This window comes from Eubalaena glacialis, chromosome 2, assembly GCF_028564815.1.
Source record: "Eubalaena glacialis isolate mEubGla1 chromosome 2, mEubGla1.1.hap2.+ XY, whole genome shotgun sequence".
Lineage (NCBI taxonomy): Eukaryota > Metazoa > Chordata > Mammalia > Artiodactyla > Balaenidae > Eubalaena > Eubalaena glacialis.
In genome coordinates, this window is record NC_083717.1 from 15355803 (window position 1) to 15368446 (window position 12644).

The window sequence follows — 12644 nt, forward strand, 5'->3', positions numbered from 1 at the left end:
CTTTTTTGAAAGGTAAAGGCTATTTTAATAAACTATGCCTGAAAGTTACATGGAAAACATTTATTATTTGGAAGCCTTTAAAAACTGAAAAACAATTTTTTGTTGTTGTTGATGTTATGATGGCGGGGGAGGAATCTTCATAATAAACAAATTCAATTTGCCTTAAAGCTTTTTGAATGCTTTACCAAACCTTCACCAAATCTGATAAGAATGGTATACTATTGTGGTCCCACTGGGAAAAATTACTCTCAACGTTGTGGCTCACTTTCCCATGTTGTCATGGCTAGATTAAGCAAAGGATCTAGGTTCTATAACCCATGTAACCAAAATGGTTTAAAGAACAGAAAATTGATCTTATGAGAACAAGGTCCTGTATAATAATGCACCTTGGAATACAGAAGAAATAAAACCGCCCATTACTTAGGATAATGATCAGTTTTTCCCTAACTTCACTCAGGAGAAGAAAAAGGGGTAACAGAGATGAAAGATTTAAATTCCCTATGAGGATGACTCCTAATAATGAAGGTTATTAAATAAGGGAACAGAATCTTGAAAAGGACTTAAATATTTATCTAAATTCTAATTGTACAAGTAAGTAACATACTGATCTCTAGGAATCATCTGATTTCTCAGGAAAAAATGATACTTGTATAACTTGTATTATGATATTCTTGGGTTAGCCTAATGTCTGAAGTAAATAAGTATGCTTTTTTTTTTTCCAGCTGAGAATACAATGCAACCATGCAACCATATCTTTCCTCTTATACAGAACCTCCTGTAACAGACACTGTTACACCTGATAAATGTGGGAACAGATTTTTAAGGAGGTTAAAATTTTTCTGTTCCCCCGAAGACTTTTAAGTAGAACACATCAATTCCAATGTTCTTGCTGAAATACGGTCCCATCTAATGGCAGGGATGAGTAGATTAGAAACTCAGGACTTCCGTTCCTTCCTGGCAAATTTTCTCAAGGTGACAGTGAGGTCAACAGGAAATGTAAATGTCACTCCAGCACATAGCCTGCCTGACAGAAGCTTCTCCCTGAACTCAAAGCTTGAGTACTTTCTTTAGATGAATGCTGACTCCCAAACTTTAGACATATTCTGTTCTCAAAATTCATATTAATTTTGCCAATTTATTCAATGAAATTTATATTTGAGAAGGATATTTTCCCCTCTAAACATAATGGTCACCCTGTTACAATATAACAAGGGGTGCAAAATTGCATTTTGGGACTCTGAAGTCTGAGTACAATTTATCATGTCTCAGTTCAGACACAACACTTGAATATTACAATACATTTGTAAAAAAAATTTTTTTTGTACGTTGGTGGTTCTTTTTCTCTAAACAATAATATATCAGCACATCAATGTGGGCCAAGATGCCTTCTGAGGAAGCTGCAAATAAAATTCTTTCTGGGATGAAAGAAGCCACAAATAAACTAAAACTAGCGATTCTTTTACTTGTGCAGTAATTGACTCAGGTCATGCTTGACTGAACTTCTCTGAAAGGAAGAATGTGAGAACATTCCTCCTCACACAGAAGTCAACTTGGCCTCTCCCAGGGTTCAGCCTCTTGACTAAGAGTTCTGTCAGGATGTCTTTATGTTGCCTACACATAAGGATATATCTCTGCTTTGTTCACAGTACAGGTTTGTTTCTGGAAAATCTGCCTTGATTTAACAGGTGGCTGGAATACTACCTCCCGCAAATTCTCAGCTAACAAGGAGAAACAGCCATGGAAGATTCACGGGCTTCACCAAGCAGAACTGCCACATATGAATGTCATTCTAAACCGTAATTGTAAGATAACCCCTATAATGTTTCCAGCCAATCCTCTGCTCTGAAAAGTCTAATTTCCACTTCATTTACTTTCTATATTTGAGACGACATAAACAGAATTAGTTCAAGTCAAGACCAAACAGCATATGCATGTGATAAATTAAGTCTACCACTATAATGAAATAAAGAATTTTGCTCAAGAACTTTGAGCAAAAGGGAAAGGAATGATCTAATCTTGAGATGTATTATAACCTCTTGCTTTACATAAGTACATCTGGGACACAGTCACCTTTGGTACTAACATACCCAAGCAACCCTCAGGGCTGTTCCTGAACTAGAAGGAGGTTTTAAAAAACAGCAGCTTTCAAAAGATGGCTATTTACATGATCAGAACTACCACAAATAGCAGTTACAATTTGGATCTCTAATATGATGAACAGATGCCCAAAGTAACATATATGTTTTTATTCTACAAATGTAAACTAGATTAGATAGGCAAAAATTATTTAAACAAAGAAAATAAAATATATTGTGTGGTAGGTATGGCTCCATCAAGATTGTTTTAACCTCAGTTTATACTTTTTGAAAATCTTCCTTTAGACTCTCAAACAGTTTTATACAAACATGTTAAACATGAAACGGTACAAGGCTGTTCTTTTGCTGATAAATTTATTTAAATGAAATAAACAATCATACACCTATCAATCAAATAATCTGTCACTCTTTTACGTTCTTCTTCCTATTAATAAAAGAAATATATCTGCACAACCAAGCTAACTATTCCAAAGAATCCAAATTCTCTTGGCTTGGCTATTTAACTTCACTTCACCTAAATTATTAGTTCAACACTAACAGAGAGATAGCAAATACCAAAAAGACTTACAAGCCAAACAATATAATTAACAAGCAGCAATTAGCTAAGTGATTCGATTGTTCAAAGAGTCACATCTGCCCTAGATCAATCTCCTTTAAATTTACCCCACAGCAGGCTCAGACTCTGCCATTACCCTTCTTCTACATACTGGGAATTTGTTGGATCCTGTGGACAACGACAAATGCATCTGACAGCCCCACTTTCACTGGGTGGTTGGTCGAACTTATCTGTGTGACCAAGACAGGAATCTGGAAAAGAAAAAGCAGATTGCTGTGAGTTAGATTTGAATTTCATTTGGGGTAGGTGTGGGGAATGTGACCATCTTGTTTAATGGATAAAATTAGATTATGGAGATGAAGGAGAAGAGAGAGCAGGAAATATTAGAGAAGAAAAACATACAATACCTAAAAATAACATCTGTTTAGTGCTATTCGATGGGTTAAAGTGACAAGAGAGTTCCTGGTCCTACAGAGGGGGCTACTTGACGATGAAAGTAACAGATTCTCGGAGAATCTAACTGATGTTGAATACTGAAAACTTCTCACACATATAGGCACACTATGAATGCATGTAGTGCAGGCTCTCATTACAGAAATAGAGATTCTTTTTGTACCATTTGTTTTCCCCAAAGACTCTATTATATATTCATTTTCATAGTTTTAAAAAATCCTTGTTTACAAGTGGCCTTATAGATATAAAACCTAGAGAAAGATAATAAGTGCATTCCTAAATATATATGTAACAATACCATTGTTGATTAATATATAGTGAAATTTGGCAATTGTTTCTTAATGGATGTCGAACTTCACTATTCTGGTTAAAACTCATATGGAAAACTTATGAATTATTATGGGTCAGTTCAAGGTCATATTTCCTAAATTTAAACCTCAATAGAGCCAAAATCTGCATATTATAGACATTTATAATGTGTACAGTTTTAAAAAATTAGGACACACTGAGAATATATTAAACATGATACAACAGTTATAAATGAGACAAACTCTTGGAGCCGTTTTTTCTAGATTTAGAAAAGAATCATTGGAGATATGATTACTATCTTTACTACCAGTTTTATAGAAATGAAAATGAGGATGAAAACATCTTCAATACATAAAGGGACAAGAAACAATACGGAAGGATAAATGCACGAACAAATCTCTTAAGTAGAATAAGCAGATTGTGGGCCATCTGTGGGTAATTCATTAAAGATCATATTAGATCAGACATGGTTGTATAAGCCATAATAAACAGCATAGCAATAAAAAGAAGGAAAATAGGGGACTTCCCCAGTGTTGCAGTGGTTAAGAATCCGCCTGCCAATGCAGGGGACACAGGTTCGATCCCTGGCCCGGGAAGATCCCACATGCCGCAGAGCAACTAAGCCCATGTGCCACAACTACTGAGCCTGCACTCTAGAGCCTGCGAGCCACAACTACTGAGCCCACACACCACAACTACTGAAGCCCGTGTGCCTAGAGCCTGTGCTCCGCAACAAGAGAAGCCACCGCAATGAGAAGCCCGTGCACCGCAACGAAGAGTAGCCCCTGCTCGCCGCAACTAGAGAAAGCCCGCGCACAGCAACAAAGACCCAATGCAGTCAAAAATAAATAAATAAAATAAGTAAATTTAAAAAAAAGAAGGAAAATAACTTGGAGAGAAGATGTAATAAGGACTGTACTGCTTATTTTTGCCCTTGACATCATGAAGTTGTAAAAAGTGTTATTTTGTTGAAACTAAGAGGAAATTTTAATGTTTCTGAAATTTGTGGAATTATCTCAAAATAAGTAAATGGAAGATATTTTCCTTTTATGTACTAATCAGTCCTCTCTTGAACAATGTTGTAGTATTGCCAGGTTTATATCAGTGTGTCCAGTTCTTAACCACCATTAAGAAGTATTCTGATATTTGGACAGAAACAGAAACAAACAAAATCAAACCAAGATTTTTGTCCCTAGAAGTTCATTTACTAAATGAAACTCTGATATAATTTATTTATAGTAATTGCTAAGCCATACTCAGTATCAATGTATGTAATCCCTTTTCTTAGGGTACATTATATTATTATCCAGTTTATACTCCACGTTGAAGAATGCTAATATAAGTGCAATTTATATTTAAGACAGACTTACAGTGAAAGAAGAAAAGGCAAAGGGATAGAAAGTCGCAGAAAAAATTTCCAATTCAAGTTATATTTTGTATATCCTAATAAGACAAGCTCATAATTTTTAAACAGCATCATTAATAGATGCCTGCTTACGAGTAAGTATGAAAGCTTTGCTACTGGATTTGTTACTTGCTTTCATTCTTACAACATCTATGACTGCAGTTTTCCTCTGCAAGGTATGAAATATTTTACCAGATAATTCTGTGGTAATTAATTGTACTTCTTTTTTCCCATACTCAAAGCAGAGCTTGAGTTTATATTGTTATCAATTGGAAAATTCTATTATATTGTTATGAATATTACATTATCATATGAGAGCTTGTTTTCCAGGTCACATGTCTTGGATCTGTAGACATCCTAGCTTCTCTTCTCTTCACATTATCTACTCCATCTCTTCTATCTCTCTTTATCTCTTCCCTTATCTAGCCATCTTTCATTTTTATTTTGTTTTCTCAGTCTCTTTCCTTCTTTTCACTCCCTTCCTTTATATTTTATCTCTAAGTCAAACTCTCTCCTCTTGTGCATTTGATCTGTGGTAGATTGACTGCACTAATGGCCTCAGTCCATGGCCTCTTTTTATCCATACTCTGCCTTCTCATTTGGTGGTCCTCTGCCCTTCTGCCTCTGCCTCAGTAATATGGCAAAAGAAGACAACAGCAAACTTGAAGCAGAAGAGAGGCTTGAAAAGGTGCTTGTACATTTCCACCTCCTTTCTGGGACTTCTGCCACTACCATGAGAATGTACCCTGCTGAAGATCTATGAGAGACACGTGGAGGAATGTTATCTTTCTAGCAGAGGTCATCCTTGAACAACTAGCCCCTAGCCAATCCACCAGCTAACAACTGACACATGAATGAGCCCAGCTGAGATCAGCAGAGTCTTATATCTTGTGAGAAATAAGAAATAGAGTTGTTTAGGCCACTACATTTTGGGGTGATTTGTTACACAGCAATACTAACCAATGCATTCTCTACTAAAACTCTAATAGCCAATACAAACTTCTCTGGGTGTCTCTATAGAAAATGAAGTAGCATTCTTCCTCCTAGGTTTCTGGGAATCAGATAAATATCTCTTTAGGTACAATTAAACTTGAAATATTGGAAAGTTCCAGTAGAAAAGATGCATTTTCTGCATTTTTTTTTCACTCTTCTGTATCTTTTTATTTTCTAGTTTATTCTTTTTCCTGTGGATTCCAAAAATGAAGACCAAGGTGTATAATTTACCCAGATTTAGATTCATTTAACTTAAGGTAAATCCATGCAAAATCAAAATGGGTAACCTAACAATGTAGAGAGTTTTTTGTTCACTGAAAATAATCCTATCGTAAATTGGCCAACCCTCTAGGAAGAGAGTAGATGACCTGTAAGGACTCTTTCAAACCTCAAATTCAACGATTTAATTCTACTGAATGATCTAGATTTTCCCAAGCTTCAACAAGTAAATTGTTAATAATGATCTAAAAAAATTATAAGAGTGAATTCATTCATAATATTTATCAGATATTAGTTGAACATTTTCTCTGTATTACTGTAGGCACTGAAATTACAGGAGAAAACAAAAAAGCCCCTGCTCTCATAGAGCTTACATTCTAGAGAGTAGAGACTGACATGAAGACAAGTGAACATAAAAAATACAGTATGCTAGGAGGTAAGTGCCAAGGAGGAAATGAAAACATGGGCAAGATACAGCGAGGGATGGGGGCCTCTTTAAGAGAAGGAGTCACAGATGGTTTCTGTGATAACGTGACTTTTCTGCAGTAGGAGAACCTGCCATATGGAGATTTGGGGAACAGCTCTGTAGAGAGACCAGTACATGCAAAGGCCTTGTCTGAATTGCATTTGCTGTCTTTTAGGAAATAAAAGGTTATCACTGGAGCAGAAGGGGTCAATAAGAGTGCTGACGGAGATGGGACGCAGTGACGACAGACCAGAGGGAGCACGCACTCCCTGCAAGCCACGGCAGTGACTTTGGATTTTATTCCAAGTCGTATGGGGAAGGGTTAGACCGTTTTGAACAGAGGAAGGACATTCCCTTACATCGGAAAAAGATCACACTAGCTGATGTGTAATCTGGACTGGAGGGGAAAAGGGAGACAGAGAAACTAGTTAGAAGGGTACCACAGTTTTGCAGATGAGAAATGGGTGGCTTGGAGTACACTAGATAAGTGATAAGTGTAAGAGCTGGAGTGACAGGAAGATGATTCTTGATGAATATGCCATGGATTCAAGGAGACTGAGAAAAAGAAGAGAGTCAACAGTGTCACCAACACTTTTGGTCTTAATAGCAGGAAAAATGGAGTCGAGCTTTTCATCGGAGCCAGCATGTTGTTGCACACCTTCAGGGCTCATTTCCATTGCTGGGTATGAGGATGGTGTCCTCTGCTTGTGCAGAGAAGACAGCTCTGAAGAGCAGTACTGAAGCATCCAGAGATGGAGGAGACTAGGGCAGGAAGCAGTGGAAAAGGATGATGGCAATACCACTGGCCTCAAATGCTTTTCTTCCAAATTTTATAGAGTTCATGAATAAAAGCATAGAATTTCTAAAACTCTGGTATTTTATCCTGATTAAATATTAACATGAAAATGTACAAGAAGCTCTTGATTCCCTACATTTTCCTAGAAGCCACCCAAGCCTTCTATAAAACAATTACATATCAGGTTTAGAAAAAACACTTTCGCCAATTGAATTAAACGCTTAATTTGGTAAAAGATTAATGAGGCAAAGTCCACGCTTTCTCTTAGATTTCTTTCAAGAACATGTCTGCCTCTCTCCACCTGATACTGTCCTATCTTTTTCACTTTGCCTTCTTGGACTGTTATCTTTTTACCTCAAAACCTCAAAGGCGTGGGGTTGTTCGGCGTAAGGATGGTTCATCCACTCACTTACTGCAGCCAAGTAATTGGCTGTGTGAGCTTTCTGTGAGCAAGTCAGGCCAGACTGCAGGTTCCCATGACAGTTTATAATGAGAGGCCGTTTGTTAGGCTGAATCAGCAGCACTGCTAAAACCACATTTAACATGAACTATTTTTTGACTAATATCAACAAAGCAATTGTGTGTATGTATACAAATAAACTATGTAGAATTAGAGCCAACAGTGTGCAAGAAAGGATCTGTCATAGTGTCACAGTCCCCTAGTCTATAGAGGACTCTGTACTGGATAAGAAGTACCCAAGTCAGAGAAGCAGGGGCGAAGGATGATGCCCAAGTACAAAAACTCTGAAAACTCTGCTTATGGAAGCTATCCTTTATCCTATCTACAAATTTATATTCATCCTTAAAATGTCCCCTAAGGGAGCTTCCCTGGTGGCGCAGTGGTTGAGAATCTGCCTGCCAATGCAGGGAACACGGGTTCGAGCCCTGGTCTGGGAAGATCCCACATGCCGCGGAGCAACTAAGCCCGTGTGTCACAACTACTGAGCCTGCGCGTCTGGAGCCTGTGCTCTCAACAAGAGAGGCCGCGATAATGAGAGGCCCGCGCACCGCGATGAAGAGTGGCCCCCACTTGCCGCAACCAGAGAAAGCCCTCGCACAGAAACGAAGACCCAGCACAGCCATAAATAAAAATAAAATAAATAAATAAATAAATAAAAAAGAAAAATCGGTCAAAGGGTTATTTAAAAAAAAAAAAAAAAAAAAAATGTCTCCTAAGTTAGTTCCTGGGGATGTCAGGAAGCCAATCTGAAATAATACAAACTCTGAACTACACAAGCTTTAAAAAAAAATGTAGTTCATTATTTTCAAGTGCCTATAATACTTGCCTTTTTATGATTAAAGCAAAGCTAAATTTTCACTCGGCCTCTGTATGATTTGTAATGAATCATAAATTTCTAAGAATGAATTTTACAATTAGATTCATTCCACAGGATAGATATAGAAAAGGAGCATTAACGCCAGCTAAAATATGCTTCCATTTCGGCTTACATAAGCATTTACAAATTTTTTTAAGGTGTTTTAATTTTCCTTCCATTTCACAAGACACAGATAAGTTTGTTATTTAAGTAAGTATAATTTTTTCTATAAATGATACAGTAAGCAAATGAAGTATAGAGACAGAAAAGAGTTGGAATAACTAGACAAAATTAAAGTAGGAAATGATATTAGGAGTCAGTAAAGGTAGGGCAGAGCACGCTGGCCTTTGGAGGAAGATTCAAAGACAAAAGTTGTTCTCTTTTCTGTGCTGTGGTATCATTCTCCAGCACACAAGGGCCTGACACAATACCGAAAACGTGAACGTCTGTCTCTAAAACAGTTAAGGGGATAACAGCATGCTGCTTGAGTCGCAGGGAATAGAATTTTATTTTTCTCTCTGTTCTGCCCTGCAAACCTTGCCAAAACATTCATTCGTTTCCATTATGGCCCGGCTATCTAATAGGCAGCGCAGCATCTCAGCAAGGGTTTGATTGCAGAGTATGTGCTCCCAAGTATGAATCATATGCCTATCAGACGCAACTGGAGAAGAATTAGTCTAAACTCATTTTTGTTAACTCGCTAATCAGCAATGTGGTGTCTAATAGCTTAATATATATACCTTAAAAAAAACCCAAAGCTTAAAATTTTAACCATTCTTACCTTCACTTAACCCTTAAGTTCCTACCTTATCTCCCTTAAACGTCTGATCAGGCTTCTCCTTACTCAGTAGGGCGTCCAGTTTTAAGAAGTCATGCTCAAAGCAACGCATAAAGCCCTGAGTATTAGTGCTTAGTTGTCTGAAAACTACATTTGAATAGAAGGACTTTCAGTTAAATTTGACATTATAAAAACATCCATTTGCTTTCCTGAATATCGTTAACATTTCGCACAATTATTTGAATCCCTTTCTAGCTTTTCCATTCCGAACTCTTTTCATATGCCAGGTATTGAGCAATGCACTTACTTGATGGCATGAAAGCAAAGGCGAGCCATAAGTTAAAGATATAATCTAACATTCCTCTTACCCCCATCTCCACAATCGTACCCCATAGAAAATCTGGAAGGAGACAACAGCATGAAGTTGATAAGTAAAAATAGCTCCCTCTTTTAATATAGGGACTGCCCAGTACTGAACTGACAAACTAGTGTGGGAGCATCATATAAAAGAATATAGTGAGGCAGGAGCCCCCTGAAGAAGCCTGTGCAACGTGGCTCAAGACAGTCAAAACCATAATGGGGACTTTATCTGGGACTATAGTTACATAAGGGAACTTGCCTAAACACGGCCGGGAAAAGGAATGGGATTAGGAAACTGCACCCTGGGTTTGGGGAGACATGGGGAAAGTACGAGGCCTTTTGCCTTAGGGACAAATTAGCTCTTTGGTCCTGGAATCCTCAGAGCAGGGACTGGATATGGCCTATACGGGCAGGAGCACCATGTAGAACAAACCTCTCCACGTCACCTCAAAGCTTAAATGGAAGTGGGGCTTGGAGGGAGAAAACGTACCCAGGAAGATCAAATACCTTGTCCAAGGACAACATAACCTGCTAAGGGCACGGCCAGCATTAGAACAAGCTTTCTGTTTCTACAATTATTTCTTCTAGATTATTGATCTTGCTTCCTTGCTACTTTATTTATTTATTTTCACTCACAACATTATAAAGGAAGAACGGGTTCAATTTGTCATTTTCTTACACTATGGGAAATAAAAGAAAATTAAAACATTGGGAGCTTTAATATGTGAGATAACAAAAAAAGTACAAATGCAAATGAATTAGATCCTAAATAAAGCTACGTAGATACAACTTTATACTTTATGTACTTAAAATACAGGGAAGTGCTAAGATATAAAATCATCTGTGCCTACATTTTTTTTGGAATTCTTTCTTTTTTTAAAAAAATGTTATTTAAGTGTAGTTGATTCACAATGCCGTGCTAATCCCGGCTGTACAGCAAAGTGATTCCGTTATACACACATATATTCTTTCTCACACTCCCCTCCATCACAGCCTATCACAGGATACTGAATATAGCTCCCTGCACCACACAGTAGGATCTTGTTGTTTATCCATTCTATATATAACAGTTTACATCTGCTAATCCCAAACTCCCAATCTTTCCCTCCCCCACACACCCTCCCCCTTGGCAACCACAAGTCTGTTCTCTCTGTCTGTGAGTCTGTTTCTGATTTGTTGATAAGTTCATTTGTGTCATATTTTAGATTCCACATATCAGTGATATCATATGGTATTTGTCTTTCTCTGTCTGACTTACTTCACTTAGTATGATAATCTCTAGTTGCATCCATGTTGCTGCAAATGGCATTATTTCATTCTTTTTTATGGCTGAGTAGTATTCCATTGTATACATGTACCACATCTTCTTTATCCATTCATCTGTCGATGGACATTTAGGTTGCTTTCATGTCTTGGCTACTGTAAATAGTGCTGCAATAAACATTAAGGGTGCATGTATCTTTTCGAATTATAGTTTTGTTTGGATATATGTCCAGGAGTGGGATTGCTGGATCATATGGCAACTCTATTTTTAGTTTTTTGAGGAACCTCCATATTGTTCTCCATAGTGGCTGCACCACATGAATCGTTTTTTTAATTCAACATTCCCCACACCTTCCTGGGTGGTGGTAATAGATGTTCCATGAAAAATGCATTCCCAGGTCAAAAAAGTTTGATCAGCTCTGGGTTAAATGAAGTTAATTTACCTTTGCGGCTGTTCTTCTCAGAGCCTTTCATTGCTAATAGGCACTGGGAAAAGCACATTCTGGGAAACGTTCAATTTAGAAAACACACAATTTGAGAGACATTTACTTAATTTATTAAAGAGCCATTTTACTTTCCTTTCCTCTGCAGAGACATGTTCTCAGTTATGGAATTATTTCTTGAGAGTTTATAATTAGCATTTCATGTCATCTGGGTTTTCTCAATCTTATACATTTGTTAAATAAATTTTATTTAAATTTTATATATATATATATATATATATATATATATATAGTTTCTTGGATGCATATATATTATTTTAACACATGTTAAACATTCTCACATATACAGCAATAGCCATAAAGGCAAATCACTTCATATCTAAATGTCAATTGTTTCACTGTTCAGTTCTTTTTGGCTTTCTCTTGCTCCCTTGAATTATTTTTTTCTGTAAATTTTACAAGCTCATCAAGTGTTCATCTTTTAATGCTTTCAGGATGATTACCATGAATGAAGGGTCATTACAGTTTAAACAAGAGAAATAGTCTTCAAATAAATTTTAAAAATGCATTTAGGGTGCCAGTTAAACTTACAACAAATTGGCAATGGTGATTTATTAACTATGCGTTCTTCCACAGAAACAGTAAATGTTACACTAAGGAACATTAGGATTAAATACTTAAATGGTAGAAGTAATTAAAAAGTAATTTTACTTAATAAACAATAAAGTTCCTCTATACAGACCTCCTCTAAAATTTGCTGCTGAAGGAGATAGTAAGGTATTCAACCAAGAAAATGGATAAAGTGGGCTGACTCTCAGGTGGGATATGTATTCTCTCTGAGTTCCCCTGTGGCCATGTAGAAGGATTACGTGACTTTTTAATTGTGTTGTCTCAAACTGATGACCACTCTGTGCCTCCCATGAACTGGTGAAAAAAATTAATCAAATTTCCAATAGACACAAAATGAATCACATCCTTCCTGAGTCTGTATTTAAAGTAACAATAAATTCAAAATATAATAGGAGAAGAGAGATGAAACAAGTCAGAGGAAATGCAACTTCTAATATATGATAGTATACTAGGATAGGCAGCATCAAGAAATATAAGAAATATGATTTCAAATCTCTAATGTGTTTGGAATCATATCTTTTTTGTGAACAGGTAGTTTCCTTGTTACATTATCAAGAGACC

General features: G+C 36.9%; 1 protein-coding gene across 2 annotated transcripts in view; it reads right to left on the reverse strand.

The window, feature by feature from the left end:
- Nucleotides 1–12644, reverse strand: part of PLXDC2 (plexin domain containing 2) — a 419623-nt gene that overhangs the window by 117865 nt on the left and 289114 nt on the right. For both annotated transcript variants that reach the window (XM_061178854.1, XM_061178848.1), the window contains exon 8: nt 2804–2903. In XM_061178854.1, coding sequence (XP_061034837.1) covers nt 2804–2903 — 100 coding nt within the window. The remainder of the gene's footprint in view (nt 1–2803; nt 2904–12644) is intronic.